Genomic DNA, 27659 nt, shown 5'->3' on the forward strand with positions numbered 1-27659 from the left:
TCTATACCTTCACCATTCACAATAACCTTTGCTCCTACCAGATTTACAAACTCGTTCTCCACTCTACAATGACAAATAATGTGTTGTGCAAAAGTCTGAGGCATCATAGCTATAAATGTGTGCTTAAGACTGTATAGCAGACTTAAAACAGGGAAGAGTGGAAACAGTTTGGGCTCTATAATGATCTTGTTCTCTTCAGCTACAGATGTGGTGTCAGGAAGCGAGAAAATATGATATTTTTATTCACAAAGGAAGAAAGGAACCAAATGAACAAACCAATGGAAGGAATGGCAAAACCTAGTACAAATCAGCATTTGGAAAGGCACAGGCTGGCCAAGGACAGTCAACATGGATTTTATGGATGGTGACAAATATTTTGTGTGTTAATAGGGAGGGTGTATGAGGGTAGACCTTGATTATGTCTTCATGATTTTCAGCAAGGTATTTGAAGTTTCATGTGAAGAACTACACATTATACAAAATAAGTTAGAATGAACACAGCCATGATCTTATTTGTAGGCATACAGTACCATGCAAAAGTTTGGACACCCCGGTCAAAACTTCTGTTACTGTGAATAATTAAGTGAGTAGAAGATGAACTGATCTCCAAAAGTCATAAAGTTAAAGATGAAACATTCCTTCCAACATTTTAAGCAAGATTAGCGTATTATTTTTGTTTTGTACAATTTTAGAGTGAAAAACGGAAAGGGACACCATGCAAAGTTTGGGCACCCCAATAGATTTGAGCTCTCAGATAACTTTTACCAAGGTTTCAGACCTTAATTAGCTTGTTAGGGCTATGGCTTGTTCACAATCTTCATTTGGAAAGGCCAGGTGACGTCCCAACAATCAACAGCCATGGGCTCCTCTAAGCAGCTGCCTAGCACTCTGAAAATTAAAATAAATGATGCCCACAAAGCAGGAGAAGGCTACAAGAAGATATCAAAGTGTTTTCAGGTAGCTGTTTCATTAGTTCGTAATGTAATTAAGAAATGGCAATTAACAGGAATGGTGGAGGTCAAGTTGAGGCCTGGAAGACCAAGAAAACTTTTCGAGAGAACTGCTCATACGATTGTTAGAAAGGCAAATTAAAATCCCCGTTTGACTGCAAAAGACCTTCAGGAAGATTTAGCAGACTCTGGAGTGGTGGTGCACTGTTCTACTGTGCAGCGACACCTGCACAAATATGACCTTTATGGAAGATTCATCAGAAAAAACCTTTCCCGCGTCCTCACCACAAAATTCAGCGTCAGAAGTTTGCAAAGGAAAATATAAACAAGCCTGATGCATTTTGGAAACAAGTCCTGTGGACTGATGAAGTTAAAATAGAACTTTTTGGCCGCAATGAGCAAAGGCATGTTTGGAGAACCAAGGGTGCAGAATTTCATGAAAAGAACACCTCTCCAACTGTTAAGCACAGGGGTGGATTGATCATGCTTTGGGCTTGTGTTGCAGCCAGTGGCATGGGGAACATTCCACTGGTAGAGGGAAGAATGAATTCAATTAAATACCAGCAAATTCTGGAAGCAAACATCACACCATCTGTAAAAAAGCTGAAGATGAAAAGGGGATGGCTTCTACAACAGGATAATGATCCTAAATACACCTCAAAATCCACAATGGACTACCTCAAGAGGCGCAAGCTGAAGGTTTTGCCATGGCCGTCACAGTCCCCCGACATAAACGTCATCGGAAATCTGTGGATAGACCTCAAAAGAGCAGTGCATGCAAGACTGCCCAATAATCTCACAGAACTAGAACCCTTTTGTAAGGAAGAATGGGCAAAAATCCCCCAAACAAGAATTGAAAGACTCTTAGCTGCCTAAACAAAGCGTTTACAAGCTGTGATTCTTGCCAAAGGGGGTTTACTAAGTACTGACCATACAGGGTACCCAAACTTTTGCTTCGGGCCCTTTCCCTTTTTTGTTATTTTGAAACTGTAAAAGATGGAAATAAAACAGTAATCCTGTTTAAAATATTAAAGAAATGTGTCATCTTTAACTTTAAGCCTTTTAGAAATCAAGTCATCTTTTACTCGCTTTGCTTTTCACAGTAACAGAAACTTTGACTGGGGTGCCCAAACTTTTGTATGCCACTGAAAGTGGCCTTCTCTTGCTCCCAATTTGAGTATGGAAATTCTGATAAACTGCAAGAAATAATGTCAAAACACTTGAAAAATGCAGATGTATTGTGAAAGGGGAACAATAATATCCATCATGGTCCAACTCTTACTGCACACCAGGGACAGATGGCAGCTGTATACTTGGCCTTTGATCCCAGAAATACCAATGGGTGAGAAATTATGAAGGCTCTGTTCTGTTGTTCACATAGTTATTGTTTCAGGGTCAAACCTGCGATGCCCACAGCAGAAAAGTTATTAACCTGGTATATATTTTTTAAAATCATGATGGTATGAACAGTATGTGGAATTCATTGCCACAGACAGCTGTGGAGGCCAAGTCATAAAGCAGAGGTTGATAGGTTCTTGATTAGTAAGCGTATCAAAGGCTGCAGGGAGAAGATAGAAAAATGAAGTTTAGAGGGAAAATAAATTAGCCATGATTGATGGCAGAGCACACTCGATGGACTGAGTGGCCTAATTCTGCTCCTATGGATAAAGATATTGAAAGAGTAAGGTTTTAAAAATATTTGAAGGGCAGTGCAACCTCAGTCTTTCTTCCACAAAGACTAAGGTAGTAAGCTGATCAGGAAAGTAACAGTCCATAAATTTGACAACGACACAATCACTGTCAGCAAGATCTCAGCTGGCGACAAGAAAGCACACAGGAGTGAGATAAATTGGCTGGTGGAGTAGTGTCGGAAAAAGAAACGTTGCACTCAACAGTGAGACAGAGAAATTGATTGTGGACTGCAGGATAGGGAAGTCAGGAGAATAATCATTGCCAAAGGGTCAACAGTGGAAAGGGTGAACAGTTTCAAGTTCTTGGGTGTCAACATCTCTGAAGATCTATCCTGGGCCCAACATATTGATGCAATTATGAAGAAGGCACGTCAGCAACTATATTTCATTAAGAGTTTGAAGAGATTTGTTATGTCACCAAAAATTCTAACAAATTTCTATAGATGTGCTGCAGAGAACATTCAAACTGGTTGATGCACCATCTGGTATGGAGGCACCAATGACAATCAGAAAAAGCTGTGGGATTGTAAACACAACTGCTTGCAGTAGTCTCCCAACCATCAAGGACATCTTCAAACGGCAACTCTTCAAAAAGATACTATACATCATTAAGGAACCCCACCAGCCAGGGCATGCCTTCTTCTCTTTATTACCCTCAAGGAGGAAGTACAGTAGCCTGAAGACACAACCTCAATAGTTTAGGAACAGCTTCTTCCCTTCTATCATCAGATTTATGAACAGTCCATGCACCCAAGAATAGTACCTCTTTTTTGCACTACTTATTTTTTATATCTTTCATATTGTAAGTTATGTTTTTTTTTAATGTACTATGCTGCTACCACAGAAACAAATTTCACAAGATATGCCAGTAATAAACTTGATTCTATGTTTTGGGATTGCAAGAATGTGACAAATAGAATTAAAACTTGGGGAAATGAAAAAAAAATTACATTCAATGGCAGGCAGAGTTGTGTGCAATTGAGTTTTATGGGACTCAGTACTAGATTCTATACATTTGCATGGTGCAAAATGATGTGGAGTTGGTGGAAGCGGCAATGATCAAGATATCTGCCAATGATACGTAAAATGGCAGTGCAGCTGATGGTGAGGAAGTTGTAAGCTGCAGGAAGATGTCAATGAATGGTTGGGTAGTCACAAAAGTGGCACTTGGAATTCAAATGGAGTAGTAGTAAAGCATGAATTTGAAGGATGAAGAACAAATAGGTAGAAAACCTGGAAGTTGCGTTCAAAGATATCTGAACAGGAAGATAAGGTGGAGCAACATCTTTAGCTGCTGGAAGCACAAAACGAAAAAGAGAAAATGCTGGAGGCACGAAGCAGGTCAAGTTGTATCCCTGGCTGAAGAGGGAACCTTGTCCTGCAATGTCTGTTTCACTCCTCATGAATACTGCTAGATCTGCTGATTACTTCCAGAATTTGGTGTTTAGGTTTACATAGATACTGTGGTTAAGGAGGTATCAGGACACATTTCTTTAGTCAGAGGCATAGAATATAAAATAAGAGATCGTGATACAATTAATTGGGATACAATGGGAGCAGTACATTCCGGCCCAATTAGGTGGCTGCCTCAATTAGCCCAAGATATATGGAAATAGGTAAAAATATATGAAAAAGACAAGCAACACACACAAAATGCTGGAGGATCTCAGCAGGCCAGGCAGCATCTATGGAAAAGAGTACAATCAACGTTCTGGGCCAAGACCCGTCAACAGGTCCTGGCCTGCTGAGTTCCTCCAGCACTCCAGTGTGTTGCTTGGATTTCCAACATCTACAGATTTGCTCATTTGTGATATAAAAAAAGGGACGAACTATCTTTTAACTGAGTAACTAATTATGTATTTAACTGCAAACAGAACAAATTAGAACACTACTAATACTATTAGACTATTATAAAACAAATAGATATTGGAGGATTTTAATGAGTATGCTGCAACCATCTTTTGATTGACTGTAAATGAACAAATCAGAGCAGACACCTTCATACAATGCCTCAGAGGATTGCATCCTCCAAACTTCATTTTCATTGGAACATTCAAGTTGATTGAAGGATTGTCAATGCCTTCAATTTCTACATAGTTCTTAACTTGTTAAAGTAGTGTAATCACTTCATTTTCACCCATAGCCATTTTTGGTTCCAAATTGTCTTCTTGCTTATTTCTCACTATCAGTAACAAAAATCGCTGCCTTTTAAACAGAAACACATGCAACTGATGCTATTTTAAAAATGTTTGCTTGAATCATGGTGTAGTGTCTAACAGCCACGCAAGTGCATGTGACTGACACTAGTTAGAAACTGCTCGGGAGCCTCCTGTCCCAATTAAGTGGGATGGTGTCTCAAATAAAGAGAATCCTGGTTATTTTCTTGATTAGTTTTTGGTCTTTAAGAGTTATCCCAAGTAAGTGACTGCCCCAATTAACCAATGGCCCAATTAATCAGAATCCATTGTATATAAATCATCTATGAGCATATAGCTAGAGTACTTGTCAAAGTTCTGGTCATCACACTCTAGGAAGAATGCATTAATCGAGGCTGCAGTGGAGATTTATAAGGATATTACCAAGACTGAATAATTATGAGGGAATAATACTTGGGCTGTGTTTGCTTGAGAAACATAGAAAACCTACAGAACAATACAGGCCCTTCGGTCCTCAAAGCTGTGCCAAATATGTCCTTACCTGAGAAACTACCTAGGGTTACCCATAGCCCTCTATTTTTCTGAGCTCCATATACCTGTCCAGGAGTGTATTAAAAGACCCTATCGTATCCACCTCCACCACCGACGCTGGCAGCCTATTCCACACACTCACCACTTTCTATGTAAAAAAACTTACCTGCTCTGTACCTACTTCTTTGGAAGTAGTATACTGAAAGGCCTAGGCAAAATGACCTATGACCAGTTTGCATTGGTGGAGACTTCATTATGTTGGAGGTACATTAATTTAATTGGTGGTGCATCAGAAGGCAAAAGAAGATGGGAAAAAAAGTCAAAAGTCACATAGGCATAGGGATCTGGAAGTCTATCTGATAGTGTGGCAGAGACAGAAACCACTACACTTAAAGCATTTCAGTGTGAGTACTTTACAAGCTGAAATCCACAAGGTTATAAGACCATAGGATATAGGAGCAGAATTAGGCTAGTTGGCCCATTGAGTTTGCTCTGATATTTCTTCATGGCTGATTCATTTCTCCTCTCAGCCCCAACACTTAACCCCATATTCCTTCATTCTCTGACCAATCAAGAATCTATCAATCCCAGTCTTAAATATACTGTCCATGAAGACTTGGCCTCCATAGCTACCTGTGGCAACAAATTCCATGGATTTACCACACTCTGGAGAAAGGAATTCCTCCTCATCTCTGTTTTAAGCAGGATGCCTTTCTATCCTGCAGCTGTCCCCTCTCGTCTTTGACACTCCCAACATAAGAAACATCCTCTCCACAACCACTCTATCAAGGCCTTTCACCATTTGATAGGTTTCAGTAAGGTTATATCTCATTCTTCTAAATTCCAGTGAATGCAAGCCCAGAGCCAAACGCTCTTCATACAACAAGTAGTTTAATCCTGGAATCATTTTCATGAACCTTCTTTGAACCCTCTCCAATTTCAGCACATCTTTTCCAAGATAAGGAGCCCAAACCTGCTCACAATACTCCTTATCAAGTCTCACCAGTGCTTTATAAAGTTTCAATATTACATCCTTGCTTTTATATTCTAGTCCTCTTGAAATTAATGCTAACATAGCATTTGCCTTCCTCACCACAGACTCAACCTGCAAATTAACCTTTAGGGAAACCTGCACAAGGACTCCCAGATCCCCTTGCACCTCAGATTTTTGTATTTTCTCTCCATTAGAAAACAGTCATTTTCATTTCATTTTTAAAATCTTTTTATTGATACATAATCTTCTACAGCTATAAAATGATACAAAACTTCAACAAGTTGATATATATACAATTAATAAAGCTGAAGAAAAAAAACATCAAAAATATATGATAATGAATAAAAGTCAATCCTTTCATTTCTTCACCAAAGCGCATGACCATACACTTCCTGACGCTGTTTGCCCATTTTCTTAATCTATCCAAGTCCTTTTGTAGCCTATTTCCTCCAAACTACCTGATCTTTCACCTATCTTCATATCAACTGCAAACTTTGCAATAAAGCCATCAAGTCCATCATCCAAATCATTTACATATAATGTAAAAATGAACCGGTTGCAACACAGACCCCCTGTGAAACACCATTAATCACTGACAACCAACCAGAAAAGGCTCTCTTTATTCCCACTCTTTGCCTCCTGCCAATCAGCCACTGTTTGATCCATGCTAGAATCTTTCCTGCAATACCATGGACTTGTAACTTGCTAAGCAGCCTTATGTGTGGCACCTTGTCAAAGGCTTTCTGAAAATCTAAGTACACAATATGAACTAATTCTGCTTTGTTTATCCTGTTTGCTATTTCTTCAAAGAATTCCAACAGATTTGCCAGACAAGATTTTCTCTTGAGGAAACTGTGTTGATTGCAGCCTATTTTATCAGGTGCCCCCAAGTGCCCTGAAATCACATCCTTAACAACCAGCTCCCACATCTTCCCAAGCACTAATGTTTGAATAACTAGCCTACAGTTCTCTTCCTTCTGCCTCTCTCCCTTATCGAAATGTAGAGTGACACTTGCAGTTTTCCAGTCTTCCGGAACCATTCCAAAATCTTGAAAGATCATTACTAAGTACGGGATGACTGCTGAAATTTGGGAATAACCCAAAATAGTTCAATATTTGACAAGTTCTTGATTGGTAAAGGGGTTCAAGTTACAGGGAGAAGGTAGTGTCATGAAAGCAGTCGTGATTGAATGATGGAGCAGATTCAAAGTGCCAAATGCCTGAATTCTACTACTATATTTTATGCTTCTAGTGGCACCTTCTGTATATTTAATATGAAATACAGGGGAGCATAGTTTCTAAAAGATAGCACAGGAATTAGAGGCTAAATACTTATACCATGCTGGCATTTCTCTCAAAGTGGGGAATTAAAGAATGGCAAGTGCTCTGGCCAATCCCATGATTCTCAGGGGTCAGCTACATAGCTATGCTAGCAGAAATCTGGGAGATTGCTGCCCACCAATTCTCTGAGAGAATTAAATACCAAATTCTATTAGTTTAGTGTTGCTTAGAAAAAAACACAGATCTGATAAACAGCTTGTTTAATTTAAAATCAGTTTAAATTAAAATACAATTAAAAATTTAGTGAACTAATCTAATGATAAATTAAACAGGGCTAACGGAGAAATCTCAGATAAGATCCTCATTAGCTACTCCAATCCAGAGTAGCAGCAGACATGATTCTACAGTTCACCAAAATCATTTGTAAGGGAAGAATTAATAATGCTACAGCACCTAATGGAAGTATAAACATTGGGCAGGGACAGGATCAGCCTGAGTTATGATACCTTCTACTTCCAAGGAATAAATAATCAATCAGTACTCAAGCCCCATATTTGAGTTAGTGATACAGAACAGTAACAGGCCCTTGCAGTCCAACAAGCAAGCACCAAGAGGAAACCCACGCGTCATGGGGAGAACATACATCTCCTTACAGACAGTGGCGGGAATTGAACTGGTGCTGTAGATAGCATTATAATAACAGCTACACTACTGTGCCGCCCCATCATGTGTGGGGTAATGGTAATTCACTAATGGCATGGAACCAAGACCTTGGAGGAAGCTGGAATGGAGAATAATTAAATGTATCTGGATTTCTTTTGTTCAATATCTCATCCTATGCATTGCAGAACTGCAAAGAACTTTCCCAGTCATGAGAATTTTAAAAAATCATGTAATTCATGCATACAAATCATCTTATCACAAGTGTATCAAATCTAATTCATTTATTATTTTCTGAAGTGAAATCACAACTAATTATGGGCACATGATTTGAGATGGAAATTAGCAGTAAACTAATACAAATATGACAATGAAAATTTAAGAAAGGCTCAATGGAAAGCCATAAAACATGAACAAGTTAACTCTGCAGATTCTGGTCACAAACTAAACGAAATATGCCAAAATAGGGAGTGAAGGGGAAAAAAAATGAGGAGGAAAGGGAAACGAGATAAGGAACATTGCTATCTCATGCAGATGTATGTGAATAACTTCTCAGCAGAATGCTACACCAACAGATTTACATCAGAGACAGCTGCATTTTTCAGCAGACAAGATTTGTAGAAAAAAGTGTGAAAGATAATGCAAAAGATTAACAAAACACTGATCTAGATTTTTATCACTTACCTCATGTTGCAGCTCTTCTATCTGATCCTTCAGTGCTCTTATATATTGGGCGGAGTCTGAATTATTAAGCTGGCCTTTAACTTTACCCTCTTCTTTCTGATAGAGAACAAAACCACTTATTACAGCATTTGTCCAAATCTGTTAATCCAAAAAGCTAAAATTAACATCAAATGGCATAATTTTTCACTCAATATACACATCCTAAGTTATGTACCACACAGAAAAAACTTAACACAGTTCTGCCCAGCACTGTACAATACTGAGTGTGCTAAGTGTCCCCACAATTTCACAAAAGAATGAACGACTCAAATACCAGTAATATTTAACCACATGAAAAGATTATTTTAAAATACATATGACAAACACTACTTTCTTTGGAAAAGACAATGGGTTGGTTTGTGTTATACAAATTATTATGCTTCACCAATGAAAATAACAGCCAATTCTGATCAAACCTTTCTTGTACATCACACTTCCTGTCCCCCTATTCATTTTCCTTCATCTTTCTCAATAATCATGCAAATTGAAAACATCGGATGTGGAAACATTTCATGACCTTCGTTATTAATAGAATAACAAATGAGTTCCAAAAAATATTTAAAATCAAAGTTGCTCTCCTTATAGCTTTCTTAAATTTATCTTCTTGTCATTATGCATCTGACTAAAAGTTCTACATTCTTTAAAGTCAGTCAACTATTTATTTTACTTTATTTCTCAAGTTTTTATTCCTTATTCTTTTCTTGTTACTCTTAACCAGCATTTTTGCTCCTCAGTTTGACTCAAATATTTTCACTACTACCTCACTAATTTTAATTTTTGCACTTATTTTTAAATTATATACAGTACATATTTCTTATGTATTTTTAGCATATTTTATGTATTGCACTGTACTGCTGCTGTAAACAAATTTCATGACATATGTCGATAAGTCTGATTCTGATTTTGCATTAAAAGTCTTCTTTTAGATAGTAACAGCATTTTTTCCTTGATGTACTCAGATTGCCTGGTTGTGATAAATATAAGAAACACACTAACAAACCTTGCAGCTGGCATTTCCAGATCTTTATTACAGGTGCCTGGAGCTCAGCAATTAAAGAAGGGGTAGAGACCAAGATGCCAATATGCTACATGAAACTCAGAATGGACCCAGAACAAGTAGAATGTTACATTTCCTACAAAGGTAAAGATACACTCACTGATCAGGCCAGGGGACCACGTCAAATCAGGAGATTAAAAATGCATTAATAGTGGGGGGGGGGGGAGAAGAGAAAGTAAATATTACCCATTAAAATAGTTAAAACTAAAATGTAAGGAAAATGTCCCATACATTTTGCACTCTATTTCTTTTGAAATGTAATTACAATTGAAAATATGACATGCTGCCATTACAATAACCTCTCACAAACGTCAAAATAATCAACTAATCTCCCTTCATTGAAGTTGTTTGAATGATAAATCTTGGCCCAAGTGTGAGGAATAACTCTCTCCCACCCCAATCATTCTGTCTTCTCCCCTGTCCTGTTGGGCAGAGATACACAAGTTTGAAACACGTACCTCCAGAGTCAAGGACAACTTCTATCTCACTGTTAAAAGACTTGAATAACCCTTCATTCACTGAAAAATAAAGTCTTGATCTCCCAATCTACCTTGCTGTGGCCTTGCAAATCATTTGTCCATCTACATTGAATTTTCTTCATTCACTTCAAGACTTGACGTGTCATACATTCAGAGATGTGCTTCTGCACATGGTGTTAACATGTGGCTATTTGAGTTACAGTCCCTTTCCTATTAGCTTGAAAGAGACTGGCCATTCTCCACTGACCTCTCTCTCTGGCCCACAGAACTGCTGCTCATTTTGTTTTCGCATCATTCTTTAAAAAATTTAGACCAAGGGTTCCCATCCTTTTTATACCATGGATCAATACCATTAAGCAAGGGGTCCATGGACCTCAAGCTGGGAACACCTGGTCTAGACTGTTGTGATTGAAAATCCCAGGAGATCAACTGGTGATGAGATACTCAAACCACCCCATCAGGCACCAGCAATCATTCCATGGTCAAAGCCATTTACATTACATTTCTTCCCCATACTGATGTTTGGTCTAAACAATACTGGACCTCTTGAACATGTCTGCATGCTTTTATACAATGAGTTGATGCCAAATGATCCGCTGATTAGATATTTGCATTAACAAGGTGTACAAGTATACCTAATAAAGTGACTACTGAGTGTATATTCAGCATTCCGTTTTTCATATACCATCTCAATGTAATTATATATGGAATGCATAGAAAACAGAAGCTCACTGAAGTAATTCCATGGAATCTGGCACTTACTTATTTGAAGTACAGCACTCACTTATTATTGCAAAGACTTGAGCTTGGATCCTTGCACTGAACTGATTTTGGAATGGATCTTAAAGAAAATATTAAACTTTTTCTAAATGAATTCTGTTGCTCACTATTAGCAAAGAAGATTGATGTAATTACTCTTACTGTGCCACCATAACAGATATGATTAGGTTGGTGGCAGCACAAGACTTCTTGGAATCAGCGTTTCATTGAGGTTTTCCCTCAACCAACTGATAACAAGAGCAGTCATTTCCTAGCTGGGAGCATATGGCTCACGGTTGCCTGTTAAAATGTAGAGAAGTTAAGAATCTAGAAAAACAGCTTCCCTCTTTGTGATTTATGCTTTCCTCAAGTGTATTTTGATCTTTTCTTCACACTGCTTTGGAGTATTAATTTTATTCTCAGAGTAATCACTTACCTTTTTACAAATATCAGTATCAGGTACTGAATCCAATGCTGTACACAAACTTCGTAAAAGTTCAAAGCTCAAATTAAAGTTATTCTGAAAGTAGGTTGTGTATTTCATCATATATGACGGAGATGCATTTTCTTACAGGCATTCACAGTAGAACAGAGAAATACAATAGAATCAACAAAAAACTACACACAAGCAAAGACTGACAAAGAACCGATTTGTAAAAGTAGACAACATGTACAAATGCAGAAAGTAATAATAATGAACATGAGCAAGTGTGCACATGCTGGAAATCCAAAACAACACACACAAAATGCTGGCGGAACTCAGTCGGCCAGGCAGCAACTATGGCAAAGAGTAACCAGTCGATGTTTTGGGCTGAGATCCTTCATCAGGAATAAATAAATAAATAATAACGAGGACATTAATTGCAGAGTCCTTGAAAATGAATCTATCATTTGTGGAATCAGTTCAGGGTTGAGGTGAATGAAGTTATTCATGCTGGTTCAGGAGCCTGATGGTTGAGGGGCAATAAATGTTCCTGAATTTCCTAAAAGGCAGCACTTGATTGGCTTAAATATTTTAATATTCCTTGAGTTGGGCAGTGTGGCACAGTGGAACACTGCATGCAGCACAACTGTGTATAGACATGGAATGTACACTGTATGAGTGTACAGTACATGCCTTGAGTATAGACAGTTTGCACATGGTATTAGTGGATAGGGGAACCTATCAGAGATCGAGCATCAAATGGAAATTCCAATCACTTCAGAATCAATAATACACACAAAATACTGGAAGAACTCAGCAAGTCAAGCAACATCCATGGAAGGGAATAAACAGTTGACACTTCAGGTTGAGGCCCTTCATCAGGACTGAATAAATAACACAATTTTTATTAAGCAAATTATGTCCAAAGAAACAATCTATGTCACGATGGGATTCTGATTGACATGGTGTTTTGCAGACTCCACTGGATATTCAGATCTGCATCTCCAAGACCTCCATTATTTATTCCCTTGATGACTGTTCTTTTCAGCAAAGATGTCTATAATTCATACGAGGGTGAATTCCAGCCAAAAGTGCGATTTCTCATTACCCATGATATCCCATGGTGCAACTGGCCCCAAGATACTCCACAGATTGCATCAACAAACTAAATCAAACATCGGTAAAAAAGGAGAAATTGACCCAGATAATTCTCCGCATCAGCATGGAATACACACAGGATATTGCATGCCAGTAAAACTGGTCTTTCACTTCATTGCTGGACTCAACAAACTCTAAAACAGAGCTCAAACACCTTGAAATGAGGGCTAGTTATACTTGTAAGATTAGTAATTTAAAAAGGCCAGCCATTTGTGACGGATAAGATAAATTAAGATGTTTATTTTGCCTTTATATGAAGTTTATGTCAGTTATACATGTTTTATAATTTAAACATTACATTTATTTCAATGGTTTATAAATATTTCTGAAAAGAGATGAAAGAGCTTTAAACTAGATGTGCAGGGGGCAGGGATCCAGATCCAGAGGGTTGGTCAGAAGGAGCATGGGGTTAAATGTGTAGAAGGTTTGGGTGATCTTGAGAAGGTCATCAAAATTCAAGGTGCAATTAGCCCGATGGAAGTTCAAGGAGCTGGGTTAGGTACAGTAGACAGTGTTTTAAGCAAAGAGAGGAGGAATGGGCTCAGAATTCTATACTTGAATGCACGTAGTGTCAGAAATAAGACAGATGAGCTTGAAGCTCAGATGAAAATGGGGAACTACGATATTGTTGGGATAACGGAGACATGGCTGCAGGGGGATCAGGCCTGGGAATTGAGTGTACCAGGGTATACGTGCTATCGTAGAGACAGAAATATGGGAAGAGGGGGTGGGGTGGCCCTGTTGGTGAGGAATGAGATTCAGTCCTTAGCAAGAGGTGACTTGGGAACAGGGGAAGTAGAGTCTGTGTGGATTGAGCTGAAGAACAGTAAAGGTAAAAAGACCCTAATGGGTGTTGTGTACAGGCCCCCAAACAGTAGCGTGGATATTGGGTACAAGTTGATTAGGGAGTTAACATTGGCATGTGCTAAAGGTAATGCAGTCGTTATGGGAAATTTCAACATGCAGGTGAACTGGGAGAATCAGGTAGATGCTGGACCCCAGGATAGGGAGTTTGTGGAGTGTCTAAGGGATGTATTTTTGGAACAGCTTGTGCTTGAGCCAACCAGGAACGAGGCTATTTTGGACTTGGTGATGTGTAATGAACAGGAATTGATAAGTGATCTTGAAGTAAAGGAGCCATTAGGAAGTAGTGATCATAACATGATAAGATTTTATCTACAATTTGAGAGGGATAAGGGCAGATCAGAGGTGTCAGTGTTGCAATTAAATGAAGGAGACTACGAAGCCGTGAGGGAAGAGCTGGCCAAAGTTAAATGGGCGGATGCCCTGGCAGGAAAGACAGTGGATCAGCAGTGGCAGATATTCTTGGGGATAATACAAAAGATGCAAAAGCAGTTCATTCCAATGAGAAGGAAGGATTCAAAGAGGGGGAAGGGGCCACAGTGGTTGACAAAGGATTGTACAGCATTAAAGAAAAAGAAGTATGACAGGGCTAAGATGAGTGGGAATACAGATGATTGGGAAAGTTTTAAGGAACAGCAGATCTTAACTAAAAAAGCAATATGGAGAAAAAAAAAAATCAGGTATGAGCTCAGTCTAGCCAGGAATATAAAAGGGGATAGCAAAAGCTTTTTTAGCTATGTGAAGAGAAAGAAGATAGTTAAGAACAATGTTGGCCCCTTGAAGAATGAATTGGGAGAAATTGTTATGGGAAACAGGGAAATGGCAACAGAATTTAATGCGTACTTTAGATCTGTCTTCACCAGGGAGGACACAAGCAATCTCCCAGATGTATGGATGGGCCAGGGTCATAAGATATCAGAGGAATTGAGACAGATTGACATTAGGAAAGAAACTGTGATGAGTAGACTGGTAGGACTGAAGGCTAATAAATCCCCGGGTCCAGATGGTCTGCATCCGAGGGTTCTAAAAGAGGTGGCTCAGGAAATTGTGGATGCATTGGTAATCATTTTCCAATGTTCCTTAGATTCAGGATCAGTTCCTGAAGATTGGAGAGTGGCTAATGTTATCCCACTTTTCAAGAAGGGAGGGAAGGAGAAAACGGAGAACTATCGCCCTGTTAGCCTAATGTCAGTCGTGGGGAAGATGCTTGAGTCCATTATTAAGGACGAAATAGTGGCACATCTTGATGGCAGTAATAGGATTAGGCCGAGCCAGCATGGATTTACCAAGGGCAAATCATGCTTGACTAATCTGTTGGAGTTTTTTGAGGGTGTAACAAGGATGTTAGACGAGGGTAAGCCAGTGGATGTTGTGTACCTAGATTTTCAGAAGGCATTCGATAAGGTGCCACATAGGAGATTGGTGAGTAAAATCAGAGCTCATGGCATTGGGGGCAGGGTTTCAACATGGATAGAAAACTGGTTGGCAGATAGAAAGCAAAGGGTAGCAGTGAATGGGTGTTTCTCGGACTGGCTGGAGGTGACTAGTGGGGTACCACAGGGCTCTGTATTGGGACCACAGCTCTTTACGATTTATGTCAACGATTTAGATGAGGGCATTGAAAACTATATCAGCAAGTTTGCTGACGATACTAAACTGGGTGGCAGTGTGACATGCGAAGAGGACGATAGGAGAATACAGGGAGACTTGGATAGGCTGGGTGAGTGGGCAGATACTTGGCAGATGTCATTCAATGTGAATAAATGTGAAGTTATCCACTTTGGAAGCAGGAACAAGAGGGCAGAGTATTGTCTGAACGGTGTAGAGTTAGGTAAAGGAGAAATGCAAAGAGACCTAGGAGTCCTAGTTCACCAGTCAATGAAGGTGAATGAGCAAATGCAACAGGCAGTGAAGAGGGCAAATGGAATGTTGGCCTTTGTTACAAGGGGAATTGAGCAAGGATGTCCTTTTGCATTTGTACAGGGCCCTGGTGAGACCACACCTGGAATATTGTGTACAGTTTTGGTCTCCAGGTTTAAGGAAGGACATTCTGACAATTGAGGAAGTGCAGCGTAGATTCACTACGTTGATTCCTGGGATGTCAGGGCTGTCTTACGCAGAGAGATTGGAGAGATTGGGCTTGTACACGCTGGAATTGAGGAGATTGAGAGGGGATCTGATTGAAACGTTTAAGATAATTAAAGGATTTGATAGGATTGAGGCAGGAAATATGTTCCAGATGTTGGGAGAGTCCAGTACCAGAGGGCATGGATTGAGAATAAGAGGTCAGTTATTTAAAACAGAGTTGAGGAAGAGCTTCTTCTCCCAGAGAGTTGTGGAGGTGTGGAATGCACTGCCTCAGAAGACGGTAGAGGCCAATTCTCTGGATGCTTTCAAGAAGGAGCTAGATAGATATCTGATGGATAGGGGAATCAAGGGATATGGGGACAAGGCAGGGACTGGGTATTGATAGTGAATGATCAGCCATGATCTCAGAATGGCGGTGCAGACTCGAGGGGCCGAATAGTCTACTTCTGCACCTATTGTCTATTGTCTAAGTCACTGTACATGAGAAGCTACCAAAAGACCATACGTATGGTTGGGGGGGTGGGGGGGAAATGGAAGGAAACATGGTTTCAGGTTCCACCATGTGAAAGTGAGTTGATAAACTTTGCAGAACATCATCAGCCAGAAGGTCTGGAGCTCTGTTTATCCACTCAGACTCCAGGGTTTTGGCCTGTTTGCGCTATGGTGAAATTGAAGCCTTGGCCAGGTCAAGAACAATCCAGCCCATAATCAAGAAGCTTGAACAGATTAACTTTACTTGTTACATGTTCATCAAAACGTTGAAACACGCAGTCACAAGGAGAACAAACTTCTTACAGACAGCAGTGGAAACTGAACCCAGATTGCTGGTGGTGGAAAGCTCTGCGCTAAATGCTACACTAACTTGCTGCCCTCAAAGCTTGGTCAAAAAATTGAGTTTTAAGGAATGTTTTAAGAGAAGGAAAAAAAATATAGATGGAGAAATACAAGGAGAGAATCCCAAAGTTCAGGTCCTAAGCAACTGAAAGCACAGATGAGGCGACGGAATCTGTGGAATTCATTGCCACAGACAGCAGTGGAGGCCAAATCATTGAGTATATTTAAAGCAGAGGTTGATAGATCCGTGATCAGTAATGGTGTCAAAGGTTACAGGGTTGAGAGGGACAAAAAAAAATCAGGCATGCTGGAATGGCAGAACAGACACACTGGGCCAAATGGCCTACTGCTCCTCTGCCTTATGGTAAATCTTTGAAAATCAGGGAAAGCTAAACACATTATGCTTAAGTGAATTTCACAGCATGGGGTTACCATCCTGAGCTGTATATATTCTCAGCTATTTTCATGATGGGTGATGCAAATGGTTTTATCAATGAGGATTTTGGAAAAAATATTACTGTCCAAGAATAAACAAGACAAAGAAACTTGGAAATACTGGAGCAATAACTATCATTAATGTCACTAAAAAGGCTCACTACATAGAGACAATAGAGAAAACTGGATAAATCCCTTGTCAACACACAAAATGCTGGAGGAACTCAGCAAGCCAGGCAGCATCTATGAAAAAGAGTACAGTCGATGATAGTTCAGGACTTTGGTAGGACTGGAGAAAAAATGATGAGTCAGAATCCCCTTGTCAATCAGGCTTAGAGAACAAACTGTTGCAGCTATTGAGATTAATTTTATACAGTAATTTTAGGTAACTGTTTTCGCTGAGTTTTTTTCCTGGCAAAATAACCTTTTTATCAGAAGTCTGCATAGTTCCCATTTATTCTGCTCTTCAAATACTGAGTAAATAAATTATTTCCATTAGGATATGTGTCATAATATGCCACACCCATAACTAATGGACACTACAGATTTATTAATAGACACTGTGCATTAAAATAATGCAAGATGAGGTATGGCACTAAAATCTGAACTCCATACCCAAAAACAATGTGGGAACATGGCAATGAGCAGTGACTGTATGGTAGGTTCTGGTGCAGTCCACATGAGTAATACTTTTGTATTACACAATTACTTGGAATTAAATGCAAGAGGACATGCTAGTGAAGCTTACTCACATTGAAAAAAATAGCCATATTATTGATAATGAAGAGGAACACTTTAGTTTACAGATTTATAGGCTGCTATCTTTAGCTGCTTCATCATGGATCTTAGGTAGGTGATTACAGGATGTAATCACACACCTACCGTAATTCAGTTTTCTTCTATATTACCATACATCGCATTGCACTGCTGCCATCATGTTAACTAATTTCACAATGTGTACTTGTGCTATTAAGCCTGATTCTGACGCACCCCCATACTCATATCACTCTATAGATGTGCAGTAGACAGCATCCTAACAAGCAGCTCCCCAACACATTTCTCAAGCTGAGGCCGGGTAATTAAATGCTAGTTCAGCTTGTGAAGCCCACATCATGAATAATAAAAAATGAACTGGTAAGCTGGGCAGAAAAGCAGCAAATGGAATTCAAGTTGGTGAGGCAATGCAGTTGGGGTTGTGTGACAAGGCAAAGGAAGACAAAATGAATGGCAGGATACTGAGAGTTTATGTCAAAATTTATGTCCACAGATCCTTAAAGATGAGAGAAGTCACTAATATCATTGAGGCCATGTGCGATCACTTCCTTTATCAGCTAACTAATAAGGAATAAAAAGCAGGATGATTATATGATAACAGTTAACCACAGCTTGAGGACAGACTCCTGTGGTGGCCACCATAATAAAGAAAAGGTACAACTGCATATGAAGAAAGATTAGATAAGTGAGCAATTTTCTTAGGAACCAAAGAAATTCTGGGAAAATGTATCTCAGATGTTTTCCCAGAAGTTTCTTTAGTTGTTTTGAGTCTAGAAAAAAAAAAGAGGTATATAGAATTATATGTATAAGGAGTAAAGGGAGATGAAGAAGGATATTTTCACATTGTGCACAATCAGGGTCTGAACTCTCTAAGTTATTAGGGATATTCTGAAGAAAAGTTTCTTTATTTAATGTGGTTAGAATCTGGAATTCACTTGCAATATTGATTGTGGAAAATGACTCAAACAATGGCTTTCTTAAGGGAAGTGCAGATTATGGTTCTTCAAGTGAACAGAGAGGTATGGTTAAAAAAAAGTACTATGTTCACAGGGCAAGCCAAAACCCATACAGCCCCAGGCCTCTTGCAGGACAGTGAGATTAGACAGAGTTCTCATTTTTCTTTTAAACTGGACATGTTTCAAGTGGCCCCCCTGGTATAAATTTTTCAAGATTTCTAGGGAAATTGGTTAGATTAAGAGATTGAAGGAAGCAAAGCAAGACCACAATGTGTATACTTAATAAATGTGCTAAATTCTATCAGTTTTAAGTTATTTATAACACAGGACTGCCACTGAAGAGGTCAGCCCAACCCTCCTTTATTTTAAGTACCAATTTACTCCTTAAAGGAGTTCAGATTAGCCCTCACATTTTCTTTGGGGGACAAGGTTATTGAGAGACATCTGCTTCGATTTAATTTAGAATGGTAGTGCTTGCATCCTAGAACGATATGAAGCATTGTTGAAAAACCTTGCTTGCAGCCCAAAGTTCCTGGTCTGTGAAAATGGGTAATTGTCAATAAATACTGCTAAACTTTATCCAAGGGAAATGATTTTATACAAAACACTTCATCCATTTTAGCAAACAGACCCAGAAAATGGTCAGAAAATCTGAACAAAGGATGTGGTTTCCTTCTTGTGTAGTGCTTGCAAAGATACGTGCAGTGCAATAAAAGGTCAAGCAAAAGTGTAGGGCTTCATAAATTCTAAATGAGTGACTTCAACCTCAAAATGTGCTGTGCGCATGTGGACTGAACGCTCTGCTTTAAATTAATTTGCAATCAAAACTATGTGAGGATATTAATCTGAACTATTCTGAATGATGTTTTTTATTTTATTTAAAATTCAGATGAAGTAAACCAATGGAGAAATGCAGCTCTAAGAGACTTCGGATGCTGGAATCCAGAACAATTAAAACAGAACACCGCAAGAAGTCAGAATGCATGGTCTTAACGCAAAACATCAGCATTCACTGGACAAAATGCAATTGCTAAATCAGGATCGACATGATGAGAGAGAACTGCAGTGAATTATGAAATGAATTTCAGGAAAGCTAACTATAAAATAAGGACAGAAGTGGAGGATGAAAAATTAGAGAGGAAAATATTTTTTAAAAGTTAAAATATTAGTATGAAAATACAAAGAACTGAACTACAGTGATAAGAAGCAAAAAAGGTTGAGAGAAAATCCGATTTTTTTTATAAAGACCATAAAACTAAGGGTAGAATTAGGCCATTGGGCCCATGCAGCCTACTCTGCCATTCGATCATGACAGATTTATTTTCCCTCTGAACCTTATCCTTCTGCCTTCTCCCCGTAACCTTTGACACCATTACAAATCAAGAGCCGATCAACCTCTATTTTAAATATACCCGACGACATGGCCTCCACAGCTGTCAGTAGCAATGTATTCCAGAGATGCGCCACCATCTGGCTAAACAAATTCTTCCTCAAATCTGTTGTAAAGGGCTATCATTCTAGTCTGAGGTTGTGCCCTCTGGTCCTAGACTCTTCCACTATAGGAAACATCCTCTCCACATCCATTCTATCTAGGCCTTTCAATATTCGATAGGTTTCAGTGAGATCCCCCCCTCATTCTTCTAAGCTCCAAGTACAGACTCAGAGCCAAACACTCATTTGTTAACCCAGAATCATTCTTGTGATCTTCTTCTGGACCCTTTCCAATGCCAGCACATTACTTCTTAGAAATGGAGCCCCAAACTGCTCACAATACTCCAAACGTGGTCTGACCAATGCCTGATAAAGCCCCATAATTACATCCTTGCTTTTATAGTCTAGTTTTTTTTTGAAACCTCTGAATTAACCTTTGAGAAATTCTACACTAGAACTCTGAAGTCCCTATGCACCCTCAATTTCTGAATTTGCTCCATTTAGAAAATAGGCTATGCTTTTATTACTTCTACCAAAGTACATGACTACATACTTTCTTACACTGTATTTCATCTACCACTTTGTCCATTCTGCTAATGAGCCCAGGTCCTTGCTGACTCCCTGCTTCCTCAACATTATCTGCCCTCCATCTATCTTTGTATCATCTACAAACTTGGCCAAAAAGCCATCAACTCTGACATGCAGATCATTAATCAGAATCAGGTTGATGAGTCGTGAAATGTTAACTTAGTTGCAGAAATTCAATACAATACATAATGTTGAAGAAAAAAGAAATAAAAATAAATAAGTAATCAATTACAGTATATGTATGTTGAATAGATTACAAATCATGCAAAAACAGAAATAATATATATTTTTTTAAATGAGGTAGTGTTGACGGGTCCAATGTCCATTTAGGAATTGGATGGCAGAGGGGATGAAGTTATTCTTGATTCACTGAGTGTGTGCCTTCAGGCTTCTGTACCTCTTACCTGATGGTAACAGTGAGAAAAAGGCATGCCCTACGTGTTGGGGGTCCTTACCAATGGACGCTGCCTTTCCGAAACACCACTCCTTGAAGATGTTCTGGGTACTTTGTGGGCTAGTACCCAAGATGGAGCCAACTAAATTTATGACCTTCTGCAGCTTCTTTCAGTCCTGTGCAGTAGCATAGCCTGTCAGAATGCTCTCAACAGTGCATCTATAGAAGTTTTTGAGTGTTTCTGTTGACATCCCAAATCTTTTCAAACTCCTAATGAAGTATGGTCATTGTCTTGCCTTCTTAATAGCTGCATTGATATGCTGGGACTAGGTTAGGTCCTCACAGATCTTGACACCCAGGAACTTGAAACTGCTCACTCTTCCACTTCTGAACCCTCTATGAGGATTGGTATGTGTTCCTTCGTCTTACCCTTCCTGAAGTCCACAATCAGCTCTTTTGTCTCATTGATGTTGAGTGCAAGGTTTTTGCTGCAACACCATTCCATTAGTTGGTATATCTCGCTCCTGTACGCCCTCTCGTCTCCATCTGAGATTCTACCAATAATGGTTGCATCATTAGCAAATTTATAGATGGTATTTGAGCTCTGCCTAGCCATACAGTCATGGGTATAGAGAGAGTAGAGCAGTGGGTTAAGCACACAGCCCGTGGTGCACCAGTATTGTTCGTCAGCGAGCAGGAGATATTATCACCAATCCGCACAGATTGTGGTCTTCCAAGATACCATGCTTTTCTTCAGCACCAGTAAAATTGAAGCCTACTCGAAATGGAGCGAGAGGATAAATATCTCAGCCAACGCTCCAGCCGGTTGATCAGCACAGGTCAGGTAACCCAGCTGGGCTGGATGCTTTTTGAGGGTTTACCCTCCTCAAGGCTGCTTGTGCATCAGCCTCAGAGACTGAAATCATATGATCATCTGGAGCTGGGGGAGTTCATGAAGGTTCTTCCATGTTGGTATTGAGCCCATCCGGAGTGAAGCATTGCTGTCACCTACGTCAAATGGTTTCACTCTGTAAGAGGTAATAACATTCAAGCCCTGCTACAACTGTCAAGCATCCTTCAGTGATTCATGTTTGGTCCGGAATTGCCACTTTGCACGTAAGATGGCTTTCTGGAGATCGTAACTGGACCTCCTGTACCTTACTTGGTCACAAAACCTGAATGCCTCTCATCTGGTCCTCAGTAGGTTGTGGATCTCATGGTTCATCCAGGACTTCCAGTTGGGGAAGACTCTAAATAATTTTGTGGGGACACACTCGTCAATAACAGTTTTATAATGTCCGTGACAACTGTGGTATATTCATTCAGATCCACAGACGAGTCCTTGGACATGGCCCAGTTCACTGACTTGAAAGCTGCTCCTTTGCCTCCCCCAACCACCTCTTTGTTGTTCTTATTTCTGGAATCTTGGTCTTTAGCTTCTGCCTGTATGCAGGTTGCAGGATAGCCAAGTGATCAGATTTCTTGAAATGCAATCTAGGAATGAAATGATAGGCATTCCTAATCATAGTATAGCAGTGATTGAGTGTGTTGGAACCCATAGTGCTGTAGGTTACATGTTTATCAGGAAACACAAACCCCTCCACCTTTTGTCTTCTCTGAAACAGCAGCCCACTCCATCCTGTGTATCAGGAAGCCCTCAGGTCTTGCTGGCACATACAGCGTGTCTGGAATGAGCCATGTCTCCAGGAAACACAGACTGCAGCAATTCCTCATTTTCCTCTTAAGCAGCAATCCCGTTTCACTTCTATTTGAAAAATAATTTATCATACTTTAAAGATGTGATAAGACAAGATATACAGAACTTGGTAAAAGCAGTTCTACAAGGTGTGGGGTTTCTCAGGGCAGTTCTGTATCTTCCCACATTCCAAAACCATCTTGATACGTAGGTTAACTGACCAGTCTAGATTGCCCTTAGTATCAGTCATCAGTATATATAACTGATATAATCTTAGAAGAGTTGTCAGGAAAATGGCGAGAATAAAATGGATTTGGGTAGGATTAGTGTAAAAATGGATGCTTGATTCAATACAGTTTGTTTTTGTGCTGTATTCTCTCTGAGTCTATAGTGAATGATGAAGGGACTCAGCCCAAAATGATGACTATTTATTCCTTTCCATAGATGTTTCCTGATCTGCTGATTGTTTCCAGCACTCTGTAAATTATAAACTATGTTTTCAGTAACCAACTTCCAGCATGATACTCGATTCCTAGCAGAAGGGTATAAATTACTCATTGTCAAGCAGCTTCGTAGCACCAAAAATCAAACTGGTTCACTTCGCTCATAATTCTAAGAATAAGTTTGCATCAATCACAGTTTGTACTTGCAGCTGCTCTCCTGTTATGATAGAAAGGAACCACACTGCCTCCATGTTATGTTTCTCTAGGGATGAATCAGCAGTACTGGGAAGTGAGAACATTACAGTGACTTTTGGAGCATTTGTTTTGATGAGAACCAGTGGCATGCTACAAAACTTCCTAATGCTGTTTTGAGCTCTGACTTGAAGCCTGAAAACAGAAATCAAAAAAGGAACTAGGCTCAAACCTACTCATTTCAATACCCAGTAGGTAGTGTCGAACAAGATATATACATGGTGACCAAATGGACTTCTTCCTGAAGAACTCTCCAAATAATTTCTATTACAAAGGGAAAACCTTTGTAAAGATGTATTATTTTCTGTGCACCAAAATGTCAGTCTTTAGGATATATTTTAAAAATTGCATCAATACAGTCATTACCTGTCCAGAGTTATAAATAACAAGCTTGCCAGAAGAGTATCAGAATCAGATTTATTATCACCAGCATGTGTCGTGAAATTTGTTGACTTATCAGCAGCAGTACAATACAAGAGAAAGAAAATAAATTAAAAAAAATAAATATATAGCACACGTGTGCATGTATTTATTAAATAGATTAAAAATAGCACAAAAACAGAAGTAATATACATTTTTAAAAGTGAGGTAGTGTTCATGGGTTCAATGTCCATTTAGAAATCATATGGATAACACTTCACATTTCAAGCAGTATGAAATATTAAAAGGTGAGTCTGAACAGGCAAACTTTTTACCTCCGTCTTAAGCATCACAAGCTATTTTTTGTTAAACTGATGAGGTTTGTAATCCTAGACACAACAGCCATTGTTCTAAAATATCATGCATTAAAGAATCCACTACATCCACATCAGCCATTTCTCTCCACAGCCCCTCAGTACCCTCCATACCCAATGCACTTACACTCCACACCACTAACCTACACTGACAGTCAATGTCCTACTGTGTTTTCACATATCCTGCTGTTACCAAGAAGAACTTCTCTTGCCAAGAGTCTGTTTATCATTTCCTGTCAGTCACCTTACGTACAATATTTCTGCACCTAGAGTCACTTTATGCACATACAATCAGTCTTGGTGTATCAGCCCACATGCGCCCACACTCAGTTACTTGTACATTGTGTTTGAAGGAATTGCTTTAATATTTCTGTTCAATGTGTTCTTTATGCTTGGTGTGTTTTCTTTAATGCTGCATTGGATTCAGACTAACAATAACTCATTCCTACTTACACTTGTGCACTGAAGAATGACAGTAAACAATCTTGAATACTGTTTCATCATACTTATTGACCAATACTTCCTCTTATGTTTATGCTCCTGTTGATATCTCCTGCATTGATTCTCTAGTAAAATATCGCTAACAGGCCAAAAACATTTAACACGTACTCTTGTCCTGTTTTCTTAAAATAGGTATTCATATTTTCACATATCATTTAAGTTTGGCTTCCTCTCCACTAGGAAGTTCATAAGACATGAAAGCAGAACTAGACCATTAGGCCCCTCAAGTCTGCTCTAGCATTCCATCCTGGCTGATCTATTATCCTTCTCGACCCCATTCTCCTGCCTTCTCCCTGTAACCTTTGACACTCTGACTAATCAAGAATCTATCAACCTTTGCCAGTGACTTGGCCACCATAGCTGATGGTTTCAATGAATTCCGCAGATTCACCACCCACTGGATAAAAAAAAATCCCTTATCTCTGATCTAAATGGATGCCCTTCTTTTCTGAGGCTGTCCCCTCTGACCCTAGACTTCCCCACTGTAGGAAACCACCTCTCCATTTCCACTCCTTCTAGTACTCTTAATATTCAATAGATTTCAATTAGATTTTCCCATCCCCCATTCTTCTAGCCCAGTAAGTACAGGCCCAGTGCCTAACATTCCTCATATATTAACCCTTTCATTCCCAGAATCATTCTTGTGAATCTCTTCTGGACTCTCTCCAATGCCAGCACATCTTTTCTTAGATAAGAGGCACAAACCTGCTCACCAAACTCCAAGTGCGTTCTGACCAATGTCTTATAAAGACTCAGCATTACATCTTTGCTTTTGTATTCTAGTCCTCTCAAAATGAACACTAACATTGCATTTGCCTTCCTTACCAGGGACTCAACCTGCAAGTTTACCTTGGGGGAATCCTGCACGAAAGATTAGTGCTTTCAAAAGTGTTTGTGGTCACTTGATAGAATACCAGAAGAAATTATTAAAATTTGATCACTTGCAGCTCTTCCTAAAGGACACAAGTCTCAAATGTTTTGGTAGATGGAATCTGACATATTTGTTAAGAAATGTTAAAAGGAACCAGTATAGGAGCTACATATGAGTCATAATTAGAAACTTCACTTGAATATTACTCAGACTGAACTAGATTGAAGAACCTGCCCTTTCCTATCATTTTTTTTTAGATTGAGATAAAAATAGGTTGTTTATACAAGCTTTGAATCATCAAATCTTGATTATCCATTGAATTATAGGGAAAGGTTGAGTAGTTTAGGACTTTATTCCCTAGAGTGTAGGACAATGAGAGGAGATTTGATAGATGAATACAAAATTATGAGGGTATAAAGGGTAAATGCAAGCAGGCTTTTTTCAGAGGTTGGCGAGACTAGATTTAGAGGTCATGGGTGACGAGTGAAAGGTTAAATGTTTAAGGGGAACATGAGGGGTAACTTCGTTCAGAGAGTGGTGAGAGCGTGGAATGAGCTTCCAGCAGAAGTGGAGGATGCAGTTTTGATTTCAACATTTAAGAGAAATCTGTTTCAGTATATGGTTGGGAGGGCAATTGAGGGCCATGGCCCGGATGTAGATTGATGGGACAAAGCAGATTAATAGTTTGGCACAGATGACATGGGTTGAAAGGCTTGTTTCTATGCATCATGTTCTATGACTTTATGAGCATCTCCATGGGTAATGCTAAAACACAGATACTGGAAAAACATAGTAAAAGGGATTGAATCTGCTGCAAATTACTTACTTTACTATTTATGCATTAGAAGTCAAGATTTCTTTACTGATAGCACTTCAGTGGCTAAAAAGCTACTAGAATTAAATATAGTCCATTCAGGAAGGCTAACAGAGTGGTGCACAAAGGTAATACTATTGCCACTTGGTTCCAGTGACTCAGATTTGAATCTGATCCACTGTGAAGTTTGCACTTTCATCCTGTGTCGGTGTGAGGTCCCCCAGGAACTTCTGTTTCCTCCCATGCCCCTCAGATCGGTGGGCTGTTTGACTCTCAAGAGTTGTATACGGTATACATACTTTGATAATAAATGTATTTTGAATCTTTGAATGTGCTGGTTAGCAGGTTAATTGGTCACTGTAAATTACCTCTTGTGAGAGTTAATACTTAATTTATTTACAAATACAGCGCGGAATAAGCTCATTCAGCTCACCAAGCTGCGTTGCTCCATCCAACAACCTGCTGATTTAACCCTAGCCTAATGACAGGGCAATTTACAATGACCAACTAACATATATCTTTGGAATGTGGGAGGAAACCAGAGCACTCAGAGGAAACCCATGCACACATGAGAAAAATGTACAAACTTCCTTTACAGAGGATGCTGGCATCGAACTCTGACACCCTGAACTGTAGTTGTGCAGGACTAACCACTCTGCTACCATGGCACCTCGCCACTATCCATTACCCTTTGTGCAGGTGGGTCATAGGAGAATCAAGGGAGATGCTGAGCATGAGAGAGAACAGATTACAGGGAGAAAGGAATGGTGTGAAAGTTAGCACAGTCTTGATGAGCCAAATGGTCTCCTGTTATTGTACAGAAATTATTAATCCCTTTGGGATGGATTTAGCAGAGCCCAGTACTCCTGTTGGAAAGATGTTGGCCCACTCAAAGCTACTGTTGAGACAGTACTTTTCCTCAAGAGATTGATTCATAGGGGCAATTGGAGAACAGGTTAGTCTGTAACAAGTATAAACAGGATATCTAAGTATAAGCAGGATAATAAGGAATTGGCACAATTTGGATAAATGAATAATTATTAGGAAATTGAAGGTTTGTCTTCAAGAAAATTTGGGTATTTTTAGTCTGTGCAGTGCAAAGGCGGCTCACTAAATTGTAA

General features: G+C 39.3%; 1 protein-coding gene across 4 annotated transcripts in view; it reads right to left on the reverse strand.

Annotated features, from left to right (window-relative positions):
* LOC132401748 (ecotropic viral integration site 5 protein homolog) overlaps positions 1–27659 on the reverse strand; it is a 269778-nt gene that overhangs the window by 52293 nt on the left and 189826 nt on the right. For all 4 annotated transcript variants that reach the window (XM_059983911.1, XM_059983913.1, XM_059983912.1 and 1 more), the window contains one exon: positions 8948–9043. In XM_059983911.1, the coding sequence (XP_059839894.1) occupies positions 8948–9043 (96 nt within the window). The remainder of the gene's footprint in view (positions 1–8947; positions 9044–27659) is intronic.

Source organism: Hypanus sabinus, chromosome 11 (assembly GCF_030144855.1).
Source record: "Hypanus sabinus isolate sHypSab1 chromosome 11, sHypSab1.hap1, whole genome shotgun sequence".
NCBI classification, from domain to species: Eukaryota; Metazoa; Chordata; class Chondrichthyes; order Myliobatiformes; family Dasyatidae; genus Hypanus; species Hypanus sabinus.